Consider the following 20,233-nt stretch of genomic DNA (forward strand, 5'->3'; position numbering starts at 1 on the left):
TTGTTGAGCCCCTCAGTTGTTTAGGTCTTTTACATATTGATTGGCTGACATTTTGATAGCTGATACTGCTCCAGTAGAAAACCGCTGACATTACCAAGCTTTAAGAAAATGCACTTTCTGGACAGCGCTTATCCTGGTCACACTTAGCATGGGGAGATGCTCTGTGTACTTATATGAAAGTGGACTTGAGGGAATGCACAAACATTGAGAGCAACCCTGTAAACTTTAGTTTCCAATGCTGTTACATGAAAGGTCAGCATGAAGTTCTACAGATGTTTGCTGTTGCAAAGCAGCCGTACATAGGGAAAAAGATTTTAGCACGTCTGGAATGTAAATCGAAACGGACATTTCTGTGCAAGTCAGGACTTTTAAAACGTAGGACTCTTGTAACTTCTACATGTCGACATTGGAACTTGACAACTTGAGGGGTTTGACCTTGACAGGTCTAGATGAATACGGGTCTTGACATGCTGGCCCGCACGGTAAGATGTGTAGTACTGGTGTGTGTGAGTACTCCCCTGGTGCAGTACTCTTAATGACATAGCAGTATTTCTAATTCTGTGACGTCAGCGAGACATGGAGGCAGAAAAAGGAGCAGAAAAAATGGTTGTCAGCATTTGCTGCAGTACAGACTTGTGGCGCCCGCTCAAGTTTCTGCACAGAGAGGGCACCGCTGATTAACATCTGTCATGGAGGATGTCACACTTCATAGGCATGGTAATTATCAGTGAGTTCTCTAATCGCGCTCAGAAAAATACAAAAAACAAAGATGAATAAACCAGTCTCATTATTCTTGTTGCTGGAATGCTGTCATTTCTATTAGTGGAAGTTCCACTTAATATGCTACATGGGTGTTCTATAGTTTCGAGTGGCTGACGGACGGTAAAAGTTTTGTTTTAAATCAAGTTTCACCGCCCCTTTGTAACAGTTTTGTGCCACCCTTTCTTTCTTTCCAGATGGTGGTGCCAATAATGAGCCAGTACCAGGAGGTGGAGACGTGTGTAGAGGTTGGTCTTACCCTTTGACACAACTTGCCAATTTTCAGTCCTGTGCAGCGAGCAGATGCACTCACTGTGAAAGGTTTTCTTTTCCACATGTGCTGTGCGTGCAGTGTTCAGCGAAGACGTTCAAGAACATCTCGGAGCTGTTCTACTATGCACAGAAGGCAGTCCTGCACCCGACGGGGCCGCTCTACGTGCCGCAGGAAAGGGATGTGAGTTAAACACCACCCTCTAGGTTCACAACAGGTGGCCCCACAAACAAAGGATGAACATTTTAGTCTAGCATTTAGGGAGGTATTAGTTTTTTCAGTAAATTCGAGACAGCAGATGAAAGCGAGGAAAAGGAGATGAGTGCTGACTAGCAGCCCAGTGCTTCTCCACGTGGGTCCTTTTCAAGATGTTAGCAATCCTTCGTAACAGTTAATTATATGGAGTTTTGTGGCGCATAAGCAACTACGGCTATCACGTTCTGTGAATGAAAAGCCCGGAATTAGGGGCGAGGGGTCAGTCAGCACATGACCTGCATTTCTCACTGTTCTCATTCTTTGTCTTTCACACTGTTTGCGATGAAATTTGTGCCACCAACTACACCAGGCGGCTACAGTGGAGAGACCAGCATATACCTCCCTGTGCGCATGCTGAGAAGCTTAGCCCAAAGTGCACGTCACAGAATTAAGTGTTGATCTCAGACCACAGTGTGTGGCACTGCGGGGATTCTGTGCCCCGACTAAATATTTTCTTTTTGATGGTTGTAATAATATTGCAGACCTGATGGTTATATCTTTTGTGCGTCGATTTGTCGGTCCCGTTCACCGTTTTACACGGAAAGAATGAGTTTTGAGGAAGGTAAACACTTGGAGGAGGTGATGCAGTGCCAGCTTGTGCGGTGAACTCCATTTCAAAGGAATTGTCATTTGTTGTCAAACCACATTGAGCCTCAAATGCATTGCTTGTGCATTTTGAAAAGGTGTGCGGGGACGATTTTGATTAAAGTCCACTTTGTAAGCAGCGGCTCACTGCTGTAAAATACAAGGCATATTAGTCTAGCAGCTTGTCACATGTTGCCATTGAGAAACACTGACACTAATGGCAAAGCAGTGAGTGGTAGGTGTCCTCAGTGAACCCGGAGTTCGGCTTTGTCGTGGAAAGGGTTCACTAAGAGACCAAGCACTTAAAGAAAGGAAGGAATCTACTTGGAAATTCTGGTTGAAAGTGTGAAATGCTAGTATCGAGGTCTTTTCGTAGACTTATTAAAAGGGTCTGCCAGATCCTTCCTGCTCTCGTAGCCATGGTGGCAAGTCGTAGTCTCTGTGCTGAAATCCCCGTCTGTGTTCTCTTCGCTGTGCAGCTGACAGAACGGTGCAAGGCGGCACTGACCAGGGTCTTTCGTATCTGTGACATCGACAATGACGGCGTCCTCAGTGATAGGGAGCTCAACATTTTTCAGGTGAGTCTGTGACTTAGCTGGCCTGTTTGGGGACCTGTGTTGGTGACAGCTGTTTTGTGGAAAGTTTCTCGTAACAGAGTGTATGTGCATTGTTCAGTGCTTCTTCTGGTAGCGCCTGTTTGTAAAGACACATTGCAGCGCTGTTTTTGCATCACAACAAATAATACTGCAACTTAACCAGTTACTAATTCAAACAGGGCTTGTTGCTCGCATCGATACTGCTGCACGTCCTGTAGCAGCTCCTTTGAGATGAGACAATCAGTACCTTTTAATCCCAAGTCAGATACACTAGTCACAGGCCACGCAGGCATGTTCGTACGGCTTGATTGACGCCGGGCTTTATATCGATCTCAGATGGTCTTTCATATGTGCTTAATAAAGAATGCTGAAAAGTATGTATGAGTTCACGGAGGCACAAACTAAGGGATTATTGATTAAGCAAAAGCAAAGTGAATGCTTGTTACCGAGGGTCCACAAGGGAAGTTGCAGATGGGAGCCATTAATGCTGTCGTGTCGTACCCTTAAAGGCTGATCTTTGGTGTCTCTTTTTTTGTTTTTCTTCTGTAGTACTGCTTGAGCATCTATGCCGCCTCTTTTGTGTTTAACATGTGATTCTCTGGTGTCTGCCAACAGCGGAAGTGCTTCAATACACCCCTGGAGGCCAAGGCTCTTCTTGACCTGAAGGCCATTGTCGCCAAAAACCTGGAAGGGGGTGTCGACAACAATGGGTTGACACTGCCGGGTTGGTGTCCACCTTCACTATGGCATTAAAGAAAAAGACAAATAGTAATGTCTGGGCATACTTGCAGCAGAATATTGCTCATTAATTGTTATCCATGCATAATTTTACAAAATCCGCTGATGTAGCTATGGATTGCTATTACATTAGGATGCACGGTTTAGCTGCCAGCCAGCTAAAAGGTGCTGTATTCAGATGTTATTGCAGAACTATTTAACCTTATGTTAATGAACCCTGCAAGCATGCAGCTTGGTTTTAATTTCTTTGTATCATTAGTCATGTGAGGCTCTTGGGAGTAGTTTAGCCGGCGGCAGCGTCACAAACTGGTCTTGTGGAACGCGAAAGATGTACAACGTAGCAGCTAGAAATCTTAGATGGAGGATAGTCATCATTTGTTGGTGAAGCTCTTTACATGCTGATAAAACTTGATGGACTGTGATGCTACACCATAATAGGAGGGCCAAGAACATGTTTCTTTCTTTGCATATGTTGAGTGTTGCTGTGTTTTTCTTGCTGTCTAGGATTCCTATTCCTGCACCAGATGTTCATCCAGAGGGGTCGTCATGAAACTACATGGACGGTGCTACGCCGATTCGGCTACGACGACCACCTCGTTCTTCCCCGAGAATACCTCTGTCCGCCGTGAGTGTCTAAAGCGTATCCATTGTGTAGTTGTGTCAGAACGGTCGTGAATTCATCATCTACTCATCTATATGGCATTTGAATCCATTTTTTTCTTTTATTTTGAGCATGCATGGAGAAACGTTGCGGCGTGAACCAAGTTGCCAATGGTGTTCACTCTGCGCTTCTTTCTTTACTGCAGCGGGAGACATTGTAAGTCAATTTTCAGTGGAAAATTGAGTTGTATGGGTATGTCCACATTTGTACCTTTGGCAGTCCCGACATTTGCACCCTTGTGGGTTTTTCCGGTATGCTAATTTTGCTCTCACCACGCGCAAGTTCTTTAATGACTGACAAAATAGAGTGTTCTTGCAACTGGCTTTACTGTTACATTTGTTTTATCACTACTGGTTCGACACAGATTAGGCTGCACAGTACGCCATTGCTGAATGGCAGTGATTGGCGCTACTAGTTCATGTTGACAACTGCTTCCATAGAGTAGGGAGTATTTGTGAGAGTACATTGTGGTTTTCGTGTTCAATGTTTACTTGTTATATTTAGTTGGCGGCAGTTACATAGTTGTACTTATTGCTTTTTTTTTTTCTTTCTTTTTTCTTTCAGAATCCGAGTGCCTCCTGGCAGCAGCACCGAACTAAGTGCCAAGGGCCTCACATTCGTCACCTCTCTCTTTGAGAAGTATGACAGGGTGAGCATACCTTGCAGCCATGTTTGGTCAGAAGCAGCATTGCCTGCTTGTGTGCATTCAATACGTTTGATTCCTGAGGCAAGCAACGAAAAAGAGAAGGACACGACACAGGTAGTGACAGGTAGAAACGGGTAGTGTGATGGGTGCTTACTTTGCATTTCCCTTAATTTACGGCAAAATCCGCTCAACAGTAAATACTAAGTAGATCAGCAACAAGTTCTGTCTACCACCGTCATCCATGGAAATAAGTGGGACATCAGCTGAGAAAAGGGGAGACTGTATTTGAGGGAAGTTGTCAACTCGCATGGTTATTCATTCTGAAGTATGGTGGCCTCCTTTTGAAAGTGATAACAGCCAGCATTTGTGTTTTTCCTCGTGCAGTTATTTTTGTATTTTCATGTTCACATGTGAGTCGTCACATTTGTATTTCAGTTGTCGCCATTGTAATATATTCAAGCCTGTCAAATGACAAAACCTCATTTGCATGCATTATTGAAGTGCATCTTCACTGCCACTTTGATTGAAATGGAATTGGATTAGATTGAAATGGAATGACCGGAGTCAGAGCCCCTGAAAAAGTTTCGTGTATAGTTTTCTTTCGTAAACTTTTTTTTTTCTTCTTGCTTGGCATTTAATGAAGGCCTTGAGGTAAAGGGCATTTGAGTCTAACGCTCCATAAGGAAATCGAGAAGCCCAGCCTCGGATTAGAACAGTGAAGACGGTGTAATTTAACGACGCATTAGCACTTTTGTTTTTAATCTGTGGCATTGTGATTTTGTTAGTACTATTGCTGTAACAGCTATTTACGCATTCCTCCTCTGCTTTAGTTTGAAACCCTTCACTGGTTGTTGGACAGTTTTTCTGCTTTGCATAATCATTCCCCACAGCAGTGACATAAAGACAGAGTGTACTTGAAAGGATTAGCCGCGGAATAATGTCCTAATTGTTTGGTTGTGTGACTGTCCGCAGGATGTGGATGGCTGCCTTTCTCTGTCCGAGCTGGCGAGTCTGTTAGTCAGTGAGAGTGTACTTGAAAGGATTAGCCGCGGAATAATGTCCTAATTGTTTGGTTGTTTGACTGGTCGCAGGATGTGGATGGCTGCCTTTCTCCGTCTGAGCTGGCGAGTCTGTTTGCGGTGTGTCCCTCTCAGCCGTGGGGCACAGACCTAGTAGGCACCGTGGACACCAATAGCGCCGGCTGGCTGACGCTACGCGGATACCTGGCTCACTGGGCGTGAGTAGTAGGGCATGGGAATGCTGGGCTTAGCATGGCAGGAATTCCAACGGTGTCTGCAATTCCCTTTGCCCCCATAGGTACCTCCAGTCTCTCTTTTGTGCATGGATATGATGCCACCAGGCTGCAGCTGCTAGGAAATAAATTGGAAGCAAAAGGCGGCCTAGCAGACAACACTCTGGGCTAATGTATAAGCTGCATTCGATTCAGCTGTGGTTCTCTGCACTGTTGACACCGGTTCATAGTGCGCTGCACCTAGACGCTTGATTCACAGCGCCCCCTGCACCACCATTGTTCGCAATTAATTTCGGTGCTTTCGTGGCGCCACTGTGGTGCAAAGAACAGCAGCACTCTCCGAGAAAGAGGTGCAGAAAAGGGGTACACATGTTGACGGTGCTAGCAGATGACGCGCGCTGCCGATGAGATGCTTATAAACATTGATGGTCAACATAAGCACGTTTTTCACTGTCGTCGACAGATCCGGCCCCATTCTCCACGAAAATGGCGAGCTCCTTCGATGTTTCTCGTGACAATCTGAGTAGCCTCCTAAGTTCAAAGCTGAAATATCTAGCAACAGCGCTTCTGTTATACTTGTGAATTCGGTTAATTGCAGCCTGTCCATACGAGTCAGTCTCGGTCTGAACCACAGTGTAACAACTGTGTTATTGTGAAGGAAAGCACGGCATTGGGTTCCTCATCTTCGCTGTCGGGAGACTCCAGAAATTCTGTAAAAATTACTTCGGCAATGTTGTCGTCCATGACCTCGCGCAGCACGAAAATAGACGCACCGCGAGAACTTACAGTTCGATGCCTACGGGAGCTGGCGAGTAGATGACAAGGCTTGATTGGAAAATGCAACACCAGTGATATGCGGCGCTGATGACGCGCCAGATGCACCACAGAATTGGAATGGCGCCTGACCGGTACCGGTGCAGATTTTTCGGAATTGGTACTGAGAACCAGTTTTGAATTGAACGAACCTATAACTGGCACAAATAAAAAGAACAAAATGCACTAGAAGGTGACTAAAACACAGCTAATGAATGGGCATTTTGTGAAAGTACTCGGTGATAATACACAGCAAAATCAAGATCGGACAGTCGGAGAAAAGCACAGGAAATTCAGTAGTACTAAGCAGACGCGGCACCGACGTTGTCGATCAGCGGGATGTCAGCAGATTCTCTCAACGAAGACGGCGATTGTAGAGAGCTTATTAAGGAATTTTGAATGTTGAAAATGGCGCACTGGTGCTGTTCCATCAATAGTGGCCTAAAATTAATAATACTAACCGCAGTAAACAATAATAAATCACTAGCAGGAAGCGCTGATACCATGCACGGTCAGGGCAGCTGCCGGCATCATTGAAGGCAGCAGCACTTGTCAGCATCATACGTGAAAGGAATGGGCGTCTTGCTAAATAGGTTTGAAAAATCAAATGGCTGCATTGCAGGAAGAAACTAGATAGACCGGGTATAGCCACAAGTTAGTCTCATAAGCAGCACGGGCTTTAGAAGCATTTTCCAGCGTGGCGACTGTACCTTCAGCGCTTGTTGTAGTGCTATCAGATCGTAAACCTTCCATTGTTTCAACTGGGAACTCATTGTTTACCAAAGCGGACTGATAGTGCTGATAATAATTCTAGCCATTTTAAAGCAGGAATAAAAGTGGGGAGGGCCAGGAAAAAAGCAGGTAACAAGAGTATGAAACAAAGTGAGGGAAAAAAGACAAGTTTGAGGTGAGAAATGCCTCGTCACCCTTTTAAATTCTTCCCCCAACAATCTATTGACAGGTTGACGACGGCACTGGATGTCCACAAAACGCTGGAATGCCTGGCCTATCTCGGTTACATTGGAGGCGGAGAGGAGAGCCAACTCTCTGCAGTCCATGGTAAGGTGCTTGCTACAGTAGAATCTTTGTGATATGAATCTCATGGAATCGCTAATCATCAGAAAATTTGTATGATCAAGAGAAACAAATATCAGTATGCAGAAGCATGGGAAAGGCATTCAGGCAGACCTGTTTGTAATGGAGGAGATTTATTTATGGATATTCAGACACAGCTATAAGAAATAGTATGATGTTGTTATTAACCTAAAATCATCAGTAAGTTCTTTAGAGTTGTCCTTTAAGATTGTGTTGACAATCAGGGCATCCCTACTGAAGCTGGAAATGCTAGACACACACCGTTATTATTATGTTTTTTTTTTTACTTTTTATTCTCTCGCATGCCCGAACATATGCCATTTCACGTGGCAGATAATCCAGGTCCCTTAGGACTTTTTGCAGGGCTCTGTGCTGAAAGAGAAGCTTCTCGTTTTAAATTACCCAACATCTCTCCTGCATCTGTCGAAAGTATAAATATGGGATGCAACAAAATATGCAAATTCAGTGTCTGTAATTTTGTGTAGTTTACAATAATGGGACAATCTTTTTAACATTTTTGCAGTGTTTTGGTTCCTTACTTTCTTGATGGGTGCCTGAAACACTTTTGACAGCTTTATTTTTATTTCCCAAGTTTGCTGCTTTGTTTATCCTCTCTTCTCACTACATGCCCTGCCCATGCCTATTTTTTTTTTTATTTCTGTTGCATCACTGAAATAAAATCGTGCCCTTGGTTCCCTGTGTGTTGATCTGCATGAAAAAGAGGAAGGTTCTTGACTGGAGGAAAGCAAAGCCAAAAAGTAGATGTAACATGGTGATGGGGCCAAGTTAGCTTGGAGAAGTCTGTGCATGCTATGCCAGGCTTGATGCTTTTCTCTTGCTCAGAAGAGAGGAGAAATGCCGGGATGGATCATGGCAATGATATATGTGATATAGTTTAGTGCAGTGGGGTCTCCATTCGACTTTTGTCCATTTGTGCAATATGTTACGTGCACTCATGGCCATAATAATCCAGAGCACGCATCAATGATCAGACTTGTCTTGCACCCTAACTAGCGATATTTGGGACGTATTTAGTACATTCATCCATGCACCTGTCCACATCATTCTAATGGTGCCCTGGGGAGCACACTTGTGTCTTTTATGGTTGACCTGGGGACGTGAACAAGACTGTATCATGCATAGACATCCCAATATAAGTAATGTTTTAACTCCTTGTTTCACTCTAGAGAAGTGTGTGGGCGACCATACATATTTTAGCAAAAACCCTTACACGATTCAAGAGTGCACATGGTTGGGCCAGTCGGTCGTACATACTTAAGCAAGGGAAATGCACAAATAATTTTTTTCCAACGGGAGCACTGCCATTATTAATAGAGCCCCCTCTGTCTATAAGCAGCGGTAATGACGGGAGTACTACCGTTATTATTAATGTGGCCCCCTCTGTCTTTGCACAGTGACGTGTGAGAAGCAGCTGGACACCCCCCAGCAGGGACAGAGCGTGCGCCAGGTGCTCCACTGCCGGGTGCTGGGACCCCAGAGTGCGGGCAAGACGTGCTTCCTCCGGGGCTTGCTAGGCTGCAGCCTGGAGCAGGGCCTACCCCCGGGGCACCCGGGATCCAAGTATGCCGTCGACCAGGTTGTGGTCTACGGACAGGACAAGTACCTGCTGGTGGGTGCTCCTCCTACTTGTCTCCGTTGTCCCGGGTAATCACTGTGGGCAGTTGTCGGACACTGTTTCTGTGTGCGCTCACGCACTGTCCACCATGTAATATTTATTTGTGTCCTGCTTTTCAGTGAAGAGTTTTTCATCTCTTTGACTCACCTAATGCCCATCTGATCGTTACTCATCAGTCCAGTGCTTTTTGGGGAATCCCCCAAAGAGGAGTGTGGTTTGAAATACGATAATGACTACTCATGAGCACCTACCAAGATGCAGCCATACAGTGGAATGCTGTAAAGCTTTCTTATATATTTCGTAGTTGAAGGAAAAAAGATTTCAACGAGAATCAGTGCCACTCATTTGGCGGAGTATGTGTTATCTTTAGTGCGCGCCCCCATTAGTATACAATGTACCCGCTCTCCCCTCTTACCACTCCCCCTTGACTCTGCTTGGTAGCCACGGTTTCCCACCCGCTCTCTCTCTTCCACTTTCCCTCTCCCCACAGAGGCTTCACACAACTGCAGTGCACACCTTTTGTGATAGTAACAGACACTTTAGAGCACACATTCAAGTTGACATCGTGAATCATGATGAAAGAAAGCTGCTGTAGTTAGATTTGCCCTCAGTGAAAACTTTATTGCTTTTTCTTCAATCAGTGGTTTTACCTTAAGCCAAGGCTTCATCGGATAGCTCTTCTGGAAGGCGGAGGTGTGACAGCGAGGTGGCTGATGCTTCTGGATGTTCAATTGGCTTTCCCACTTAATATCTGATGTCAATTTTGCCATTGCCTTGTGTGCGAAAGCACTGATCCGGAAGCTACTACCCTGAGCAAAATCTTTTTTCGCTTGTGGAGCTGCTGTGATTGGGCAAAAGCTGCATAGCAGGTGCATAACTGCCAGGTGTTGCCGAGGCAATGGCAAGTCCCGCAGCATGGCGCTGCAGTCATGCAGCCAATCGATTAGAACAGGTATTTGGTTGGTGACAAACGTGACGTGGTGGCTGTGTGTCTTGGTGCAATTTAATTATAGTTAATGAAACGAGAGGCTCGTAGTGGAGGCCACAAGTGAGCTTCCTCGTGCCATAATATTTTCATTGAATATTTATTTCGCATAGCTGAGGGCTTTTTAATTGTTGAACCACAGTGGCTGCCAATACGCGAACTAGTACTTAGTTGTTTTCGGGGTGATTTGGCTAGTCCACGTCTGGTGCTTTCACGATACAAAAATAAACTGTAGACCAGAGCAGATTCGAACTGGTCAGGTTATAACCATGGTCAGTGACGTAGCCAGAAATATTTTTCGGCAAGTATACAAAGAAAGAGGGGGATGGAGAAGGTGGGAGATGACGCACTCAGAAAATTTTGGTGAGGTGGTCTGACACCGAAACACCTCCTCCCCCCCCCCCCCCCCCCCCTCCCCCTTGGCTATGCCTTTGACCCTGGTACTTAGGTTCTTTAGCCAAGCACCTTGGCCACTGAGCCACCGTGGAGGGTGCTTTTACTCTTTATAACCAGGTCTGTTTAGGTAGGTTTAAACCTCCACCATTTTCTTCTGCTGATGTGATACCTACTAGCCCCTCGAGCCTGCAATGAGCTATTACGTTATGATTAGCAACAAAAAAGTATGTGCGTAATAATTAAGGTGGGTGTTGAGGTTTTGGATTTTAGTGTTTGAGTAAACCAAAACACTTTTAGGAGGAAAGTGTGGCGGTGTAGGCAGAGGGTGTAGTTCCTGGTGACGTCACAGGAGGGCGCTGGCTGTTGATCATCATTATGGAGTGGCAGCACTCTAGTGCAGTTGAGGTCACGTGAGTGTGGCAGACGCGGCTTGAGCGGGTGAACAAGGTGGGGTGGAAACGACATGGAACAAAGCGTGGTGGCGTTGGAGCACGTGTGTGGTGTTACATTGGTGAAGCGTGATAACACACTTCTGGTGTAGACCACATAATAATAATAATAATGCTTTATGCGCACGCATTTTGTTTCCAATGTCATTGTCAATGTCAGTGTCACATATTTCGTACTGTACGTGTGCAGCTCCATGAAGTGGACCTGTTTGGGCAGCACGACACTGCCGTGGCTCCCGAGTTGAGCTGTGATGCTGTCTGTCTCCTGTTTGATGCCAGCAATCCACGTTCGTTCGAGCACGTCGCCAGGGCCTACCTGGTGAGAAAATTATGGGAGTGTTTCTGCGAAACGTTCTGAAATTTGTGCAGGATTCTGTCCCAACTCGACAAAGCTTGCATTTACAAATCTTGGCAGCACTCATCGGACTGCTTTCCTCCCGTTTTGGAATTTTGTGACCTGTGACGATTGGCTGCGTGTGAGATCACACTGTGTAGCATTCTATGGTAGCATCGTTAACAAGTTATTAATGATGTTCAGTGGACACAGGGGAAAAAAAAAACAAAAGTGACACTGAGCCTCTGTCTGAGGGAGGTCAGTTGATGCAGTGTAGTTGCATTTGAGCTGAAGGTAGGCAACCATTCTTAGCCCTTTATTGGCTTTGAGAAAACTGGTAGCTTATTTTGTTTTCAAGTGGTGCACCTAATATATATATATATATTTTTTTCACATTTGCCGGAGCATGCTTGATATTCAAGTGCATGGTGAGAAATTTTGGAGGAGGAAATTTTCTTTCTGTTAGTACTAGTCTCGTCCGACTTATTTATCATGAGGTAATGAAAAAAAAAAAAAAGAACATTTGCAACTGAAAAGAAAGAAGTTATAAAGGCATCAGTGTTTTCTTTCACACAGTTGGCACACACAAGATAGTTAAAACATATGTTTTCTTCAGCAAGGACCTGTGCATGACATCAGTAAATATCAACATGTCATGTTCAGAATATTTAGAGTTACGCGAGAAAGTTTGACTCCTAGTAAAATCAGCGCCAGTGCCAAAACAGTGCCGAGGTTGACACAGGGGGGCCACATGGGGCAAGATGCGGCTCTGCGTGGCCATCAGCGAGTGATGGCTCCCGAAAGATGTTGACACCCTACTGATAATAACTCTGATCTTTAGAACACTAACAATATCTTTCAGCATGCGGCAGCCGCGAGATGATCAAAAAATATAAAGTGAAACTTGTCAGTGAATGCCTGTTGCTGTTTTGAGTCGATATGATGCTGTTTTGTTGTGCGTTGCTAAACTCTGACGAACCGGAGTCATCTTCTGTGTGTCATCTTCTATGTCACTGCTCTTATAATTATCCAAAAACTTGTCCTTAAGATTTGTGAGACTGGGAAGAAACACGCCGTTTCCAAGGGGCAGCGGTGCACGGCGTCGCAGTTGTGTTGTAAGCGTGCTTGGCACAATCTGTGACTAGGCAGAAGAAGTTGACTGCGTTGCATCTGTTGTTGTAGCTGTGCGTTCTAATTGAATCTCTCATGGCCGAATGCCATGATTTAACCATCTCGTGTGGAGTTGCCACTCGTAGGTTTGTTGCTTCACTTGTCACTGGAAACCTTCTTTTAACCGTGACCTTCGTGCTAAACCTGGATGTAATGAAACTGAGAAAAAAGGGGCGGAATTCGTTAATAAATCCAGGATTTTTCTTACTCGCAGTTTTTTGCATAAAGACTCTAAAGGACATCCCAGGAGAAAAAAAAAGCAAAATAAGAAGTAAATGTTAGTGAAATCATTTTGAATGTATTTACTGTAGCCCTCCATTTTTGGAAGCTCAAGTGCTCGTATGTTTGCCTGGCTGCAGAAGCACCTGTCAGGCAGCTCTGTGCCCGTCCTGGTCGTGGCATCTAAGAGTGACCGGCCGGCTGTGCGCCAAGATTACCCCGTGCAACCCGCCGAGTTCTGCCGCAGGCATGACCTGCCTGCACCGCAGACATTTTCCTGCCTCGTGGCGCCACCTAGGGACGTCTATGTCAAGCTTGCCACCATGGCTGCCTATCCGTGAGTGGCTTGGTGGCTGGCGCTGTGCGGCTCTCTTTACACACCAAAAGCTCGCTTTGGTAACAGCCTAAACATATTCTAGTTGCAGCATTGTTTAAAGTGCGATCGGAAGGGCACTCACTGCAGTTTATTTAGGTAAATTGATCAATTTGTAGGCTTTTCAAAGCAGCTTCATTGCATCTAAATCTGAGCTGAAATGAAGAAGAAGAATTGGACATGCGCGTCACTTGTGATGGGGAGTGCAGATGGCCATTTGTTTCCTGGGACGATGGTGTGGATTCCAAGGGATAGCAGTTGTATTAAAGAACAGCACAGGATCTTCTGGATAAATAAGAGGAGGTAATTTGCAGAAGTGAAGTGGTCTCAGCTGCCACAGGCCTTGGTTAATCCCACACCATGTGTGACCTAACTGGTGACGGTAATGATGAAAACAAGGGAAGGGCTCTTCTTGCAATGGATGCATGCTTACGCCTGGGCATTGGTGTGGTGGACTGTGCAGGAGCCTGCGTCGCTTGGTGCACGTGCTCTTGGTGCGACCCATGGCACCCTGGCTGTCGCGATACACCAGGTGGGTGATGGTATAAAAGAATGCCGAGGTCGGGAGTGCATGGAGGCAGAGGAATCGCTTGCCACTGACCTGAGAATAAACACTTAAGGGCGCTAGGTGCAAGAAAGTGTGGGAAGGTGTTGTCACGGTTACGAGGATAAACACACGGGAGCGCTAGCCGCAGGACAGTGCGGGAAAAGACCGGCCAGGCGGAAGGGTGGAGGAAAAAAGGTCATTGGCATGAAAGTAACACGTTTGAGTGGCTTGTCACAGTTGAAATGTGACAAGGATTTTCTTAAGCGTGGCGGCATTCGCTGTGTACCTGCATTACTTAAATTGTGATTTTGATGTATTAAACAGCTTGAAGGGTTGGAGCAGAAATTCTTGATTCATTTGAAAAGTTTAAATGGGGGCCTCACAGCACGCAGGATTTCATCAATTATTTTTAACTACTGCACAGCGGGACGTTGCAGCTGTTTGCGTTGGTGGAATGTAAGCTTCAAGCCTCATTCATTTTTTTTTTGTTTTTAGAACATTCCTGAATGAGCCAGTTAATAATTGTTGTGCTTTTATTGGAAATGCATTTGGAAGTCTCTTTGTATAAACTCGAATGTGCTGAATTTTGGCACGCACACATCTCATTCTCATGTACCGCTAGGAATTGAGCGAGGGGCGCTGATGCCAGAGATTGGCTTACTTCTGGGTGTGTGGCTTGGTGCTGGCAAATGCTCTTTCTTTGTGATATCAGAAGCCTCGTGAACTTATCCTCGTTTACCAGAGCACTGGCGACACCTGTGGCATGCGTATCAGTGAGCGAGACTGTTTATAATAACAGTTGGGACTCCCCATTCATTGCTCGCATGTACGTTTGAAATTGTGATGTATGTTGTGCATGATGCCTGAAGCCATCTGCCATTCTGATTACTGCTTCGGTGTAGATGTTGTCCTGAAAATTTGCAGCTCATCAATATTTAAGTATTAGTTAAGTTGGACAACTGTAGAACAGCTTAAAGTTTGGACATTAGTTCAGTGTCTCTTTATTTAGCTGATTTTGGGAGTCGACCACACTTGTCTAGAGCATTTGTGCAGGGTGCTCTGGAGCAAATTCGACGAAATCTTAACATAGATGCTTTCACTAAAAAGGTAGCTCTGGGGTGGTTTTGGAGCATTTTGAGTTTATAATTGCATCACATCCTTTAAAGTCGCCTTTTTCCGGCAAGAAGCCGTTTTTCAAGATATCAAGTAAAAATATTTTGAAAGAGCGAAAATCAAGTAACCGAGACCAACCGATCTATGACGTCCTGCATGTGGCTACAAATCCTATCGTGTATGCGTCAATTAGGTCTTCAGCGAATGCAGAACTATAGACAGCCGTGCATCCAGTGACATCACACGCTCAACGCTGCCCACAGAAATCTCCCCAATTGGAGCCACAAATTGATGAACTTCGAAATTAATTTGCACTGCAACAAACCATTGTACAGCTGCGAAATTTGGCACAAATGACCAGCAAACTCGATAGAAAGTACAGTGAATAGTTACAGTAAAATACTAAAAATACTAGGAGGCTGAAAAAATACCAGAGTTGCCCATTAATGCGCTTTTTTTTTCTTTGCAGTTCACGTGACACTGAAGCTGCGCTCAGTTAAATTCGATGCCTACCTGAATTCGATGCCTACCTAGACTTCACTATGCTTTCTCACGACTGGCACTGCTCGAGTGCTAGACAAGTGTGGTCGACACTCTACACGAGTGTTCGAGATTATGCTTTCTCACGACTGGCACTGCTCGAGTGCTAGACAAGTGTGGTCGACACTCTACACGAGTGTTCGAGATTGAATGTCAGATTAAATTGCATGCTGTTAATTTGCTGGTGTATGTCGCCCTTCTAGGTTCAGCTTGACAGCTGAGAGACTCGAATATTAAAGGCCGTTGAGTTTGTTGATAGTTTGAGAGGTGAAAGGCTTGGTTTGTGCATTTCTTTTTTTTTTCTTTTCTTTCTTTCGGTGTACACAGTCGACTAGTGTCGGCTGAGCCCTCAGCCTGGGTTGGCGCTGGCGTTGGAGCTGCGGCTGCCGCGCTAATCGGCGTACTTGTGATTCGACTGCTACGGGCGTCAACAAGGGACAGGTGCGTTTGGCTGCTGCTCCCTGCGTATGCTCAGCCCTTGTCAGCACTCTGCGCCAAGGTTCAGTCTTACCAAAGTGCGCTTAAACTGTATTTTCTTCTGCAGTTCTCAGCACGCAGTTTACCTTTCTCACTTTTTTAGCTTTGGCAAAAAATATAGTATCGGGTTATCTTAACGTAAACTTAGGGCCACAAAAATCTTAGGCAAAAATTTGGTAGAGCGGAACAGCTAGTGAGAATACGTGCAGTTATACTGCTTGTGTGTTTCTGACAGCGTAGTACATTGAACCAGAGTAAGGTAGCTCAGTATTTGTAGACAGGCGCACAGTTGCCCTGCGGTTGTGTACATGGATGATATTTTTAAAATAATGCACATTCTGTATCATGGATCTTAGCTTTGATATTGTTGGCCTAGCTGCATTATAGCAAAGCTTTTTCATGACAGCAGAATGCAGCAGCATTTAATTAAATCCATTGAGATGTTACCTAAAGCATTGGTAAAGCTTGAATAGTCGGAAGGAAAGCTTTCGAGCTAACCTAAAGGAGTGTAGATACCAAATTTTGGTTGCATTTTTCTTCTCTTTAGTGATTTGAAAGGCATTTCTGTATACTATAGCTCGCCTCACGGTTTTTGCTTGCCACCGTTAGATAATTTTAAATTTATTTTTCTTTTCTTGCAGTTTCGGTTTTCGGTTTCAGTAGCCGAGAGACAGCTGTGACGTCACACTCAAGTCTAGGTCACACGCGGTGTAAAAAACCAGCCATATATTCGCTGACTCTTCACTTGCTGTGATTCTTGTTATTGAGGCAGGCTGGTTTTACTGTTGTAGTGAATTCAAACGTCAGAGGAACGATAATATCGCTGTTTTTTTTTTTGCATCTCTTACGCGACCTAGACTTGACTTTGACGTCACAGCCATAGCACGGCTGTTGAAAGGGAAACCGAAACATATGATGAAAGAAATTTGATTTTAAATTATTCAGCAGTCATAGGCAGATATCATGCGGTGATCCATGTACAGTAATGTCTTATGCATCATTACAGAGGATAAATCTAGAGCCGAAAAATTAGGTGTCGATACTCTTTTAACATCATTAATATTTACCTTGCAATTTAGCTGCACTCGATTTATTTTTTTTACTGAACGAGGGACAGCTGATATCGATATCATGGACCCGGACATATTGAATTTTTGTCAGTATTGAATAGTCGGAAAATTCATTTGAAAACTCCTTTCAAAAGTATGGCGCTATTGTTTGCCTTTCTTGAAGTCTTATTCAGCAAAATGTTTGCCATGTTTTGCATACAGGCGCAGTTCAGCCGAACGCTGTATAGCAATTCCCGATTGTTCTTTCTTGCAGGTAGCAGCACCCCGGCTGCACCACTGCCATCATTCTCGTCGAAGTTGAGAGCAGCTGCTTCTTTCTCTCTTTTTTTTTATTTTGTAGGTTCTTGACCTTACACCTTGACCCATGCCCAAGGGTGAAGGAGGCCTCGATCCACATAGGGTCGGGTTGAATTGATATAAAGAGAGAGTTTCTAGACACTTCTTTGATGTCCTCCATTCATTCTGGCAGTCATACACGAAGTTATCACAGCCACATAAGCATGCTGCGACCAGCGTAAAGGCAGGCGGCACGAGCCAAAGCCTGTCCGGATACAGTACTAAGTGTTAAATTTGTAAATTTTAGTCATAGTTTCCCTTCTTTTTTTTTCTTCAGCAGCATGAGCGTTAAGGTTTATGGGAGTTTCCTGACACTGTTTTGACTGACAAGTCAGGGAAGAAGAAAATGCAGTAACATGAATCGGCAGTTAAGGTATGTACAGACAGGCACTTCTTAGCCATCTTGCAGCAGTAGTATTCAATGGAATATTTGTTTTTAAAAGATAGGAAATCAGACAGACATTGTCAGAATGTGCAAATAAAGTACAAAATATAGCGTGTGTATGTATGTACCTTAATTACTTATTTCTGAGACCTTGGGTTTTAGCCCAGTTCACCATCCATGTGCCTTATAGTCGGGTACAACCTAATTCTGCAGTAACCAACATACACAAATTCTCCCCGACGGAAAGCAGTCCATTAAGGCTTTTCTGGTTGCTAATCGTCGGAGCAAATTAAAAATTTGAGAATTCGACGTCTTTTTTTTTTGTCAAATAAAAATTGTTTTGTTTCCTGTTCACCGAAGTAATACACAAACTGCGTACCAGTACTGCACATAGTTAACAACTACTGTTTTCTAAAGTTGTATTGAGAACTAGTCACGATAAATGCATGCTTGTGCTACAGCTTGGGATGCTCTATGCAGCCTCTTTAACATCACTATACAAGTAAGCTGCAGTTGTATGCAGATGTCTGCACCAATGTTGGTCTGCACTGTCCAGAAGCTTCCATATGCTTACTGGGTAAAGGGGATGACAACCAGCTTGTGGACAGTGCAGTAAAACTACATACCATTAATATTATGCTTGCGCCAATATCGGATATGCATGTAATGTGCAGGTAATCATACTTGTGACTATAATTTTTCCAACTTTATGATCAGTAGCAAAAAGTGCCACTGGTCTGTTCAGTGAGGGGTACTGAATTAAATTTATCCAATTGTATTATCATCAAATGGCTAAATGTCTGGCTTCATAGAAGGGTCTGTAGTGGCTCGAGCACAGGTGGAAAGGGAAATGGGGAGAGAGAAAGGCCTCGTAAATCATTTTTTTGCAAATGGGACAAATTATTGTTCTCTGTCTTGGATTTTGGAAATGTTAATACTCCTTATCAAAACTCACAGCGAAATTGCGGAAACAATGGAGAGGAAATGATCTGAAAGCCATCGTATAAAATAAAAAATGACAGCCCGCTTCGTATTCATGCAGTCCTTGCGCTTTCGAGCGCAGCGGATCGGGGAGTCTCAGACCTACCGAAACCTCAATTGTCTTTAAGCCCTATCAGCAAAGATTGATTCTCTGGACTCTTCCTGGCTATGCTGGCATTAGTGCAGTAGCAAAAGACTTGTTTATTAGCAAGAAAATTGGATTTAAAAATTTGCACCAGTCATTTCGAGCTTGTGACGTCATCAACGAAAACTAGTGCTTCAACCAGATAGCAATACAATGGTGCTTCCGGAATCTGTGTTAAAAAATCTGTGTCGGCATATGCATTTTACTTGCGCGATCGGCCAATATATTCAGCTTCCCAGTATTTTCTCACTTAAATTTTGCTAAATGGTCTATTTGTGATTAGCTAGAGCGCAACACACTATCAATACAAATTGCAATTTTTCCTGCCTACCATATCGTAAAGCACAGAGAGTTTTTTCAGATGTGCACTCGACTTTTACGTGATTTCACGTAGGTATACAGTGCTCTAGAATTCTAAAGCACCATACCTGGGGTGTACACAAGGAGGATCCTCCTTGGGTGTACACGGGGGCGCTCGTTTTGCTTTCTGGCTCCATCCAAACATGGCCCCTGGCAAGTGTACAGCGTGATGCACAATTACATATGTGTGCCTTGGAAAGCTTCTCTAAGCTAAATCGCTGAATCCTTGCAGCTTGAATTTAGCACAGAAACGGCATCTTGTCGTCAGTATTTTTAATACGAAATTGAATGTTCCCATCGTACGCGGTGGGGGCAAAGCAAAACACGCTGGTGCCGCTGCGATAGCACTGGCAGCGCCATCTGGTGGTGTTTACCTTAACCTTTCGTCAAAATGCTCTTTTGATTGTGACAGAATTGCCGCAAACAGCACCAGAGTGCGCCACCAGTTCCATTGCTAGGGCAGCGTTGCTTGTTTTGCTTTGCCTCCGCCTCATACGATGGGAACATTCGACTTCGGATCGAGCCAGGCAAGTGCTCTAAACAAATTTGGTAATAAAAACACTGGAGAACAAATGCCACCTCGGAAAATTCCACAATGATTCAGCGGTTTAGCTGAGAGAAGTATATTGTGCGGTACGCATGCAAGACGTGTGCAACGCGCGTGGTATAACCAGTATAACCGTGTCTCGCGGCTGCCCTAATTAACCTTCACTTATCCACCAAGGTGGATAAAGAAAAAAATTGGTGGTAAAGCGATGAAATCGAGCCTAATTGGAAGCTTCGAGGCGAGCACGCATTTTGGAAACAATTAAGCTACAAAACAGCCAGAGGATTAGTTACTTTCGAGCAAAAGTACGCAGAACTCCGTGTTCAAGCGCACTTGTTTCAGTACGCTTGATGGGCTTAATTCTTTTTGTACTTTCTTTTCCGCTGCTGTAGTCAAGTGAGTTCAGCTGGATAATAAAATGACTAATGAAACCACGCTGTCCATGCATAACCATGACATAACTGCGTGATCTGTAAAATTCTTGGAGTGGATTTGCATG

General features: G+C 44.4%; 1 protein-coding gene across 2 annotated transcripts in view; it reads left to right on the forward strand.

The window, feature by feature from the left end:
• Miro (mitochondrial Rho GTPase) overlaps positions 1-17,422 on the forward strand; it is a 29,838-nt gene extending 12,416 nt beyond the window's left edge. Inside the window, exons 6-19 of one of the 2 annotated variants that reach the window (XM_084604707.1) lie at positions 957-1,007; positions 1,112-1,213; positions 2,350-2,448; positions 3,082-3,190; positions 3,709-3,829; positions 4,430-4,514; positions 5,603-5,748; positions 7,538-7,635; positions 9,087-9,301; positions 11,328-11,456; positions 13,001-13,197; positions 13,697-13,765; positions 15,761-15,874; positions 17,234-17,422. In XM_084604707.1, coding sequence (XP_084460833.1) covers positions 957-1,007; positions 1,112-1,213; positions 2,350-2,448; positions 3,082-3,190; positions 3,709-3,829; positions 4,430-4,514; positions 5,603-5,748; positions 7,538-7,635; positions 9,087-9,301; positions 11,328-11,456; positions 13,001-13,197; positions 13,697-13,765; positions 15,761-15,874; positions 17,234-17,237 — 1,539 coding nt within the window. In that variant the 3' untranslated portion in view covers positions 17,238-17,422. The remainder of the gene's footprint in view (positions 1-956; positions 1,008-1,111; positions 1,214-2,349; positions 2,449-3,081; positions 3,191-3,708; positions 3,830-4,429; positions 4,515-5,602; positions 5,749-7,537; positions 7,636-9,086; positions 9,302-11,327; positions 11,457-13,000; positions 13,198-13,696; positions 13,766-15,760; positions 15,875-17,233) is intronic. The other variant, XM_084604709.1, reaches the window with a different exon arrangement.
• Positions 17,423-20,233: the final 2,811 nt, after the last annotated feature.

The sequence above is a fragment of the Amblyomma maculatum genome, chromosome 5 (assembly GCF_055883805.1).
Source record: "Amblyomma maculatum isolate TAMU_Amacu chromosome 5, ASM5588380v1, whole genome shotgun sequence".
Classification (NCBI taxonomy): domain Eukaryota; kingdom Metazoa; phylum Arthropoda; class Arachnida; order Ixodida; family Ixodidae; genus Amblyomma; species Amblyomma maculatum.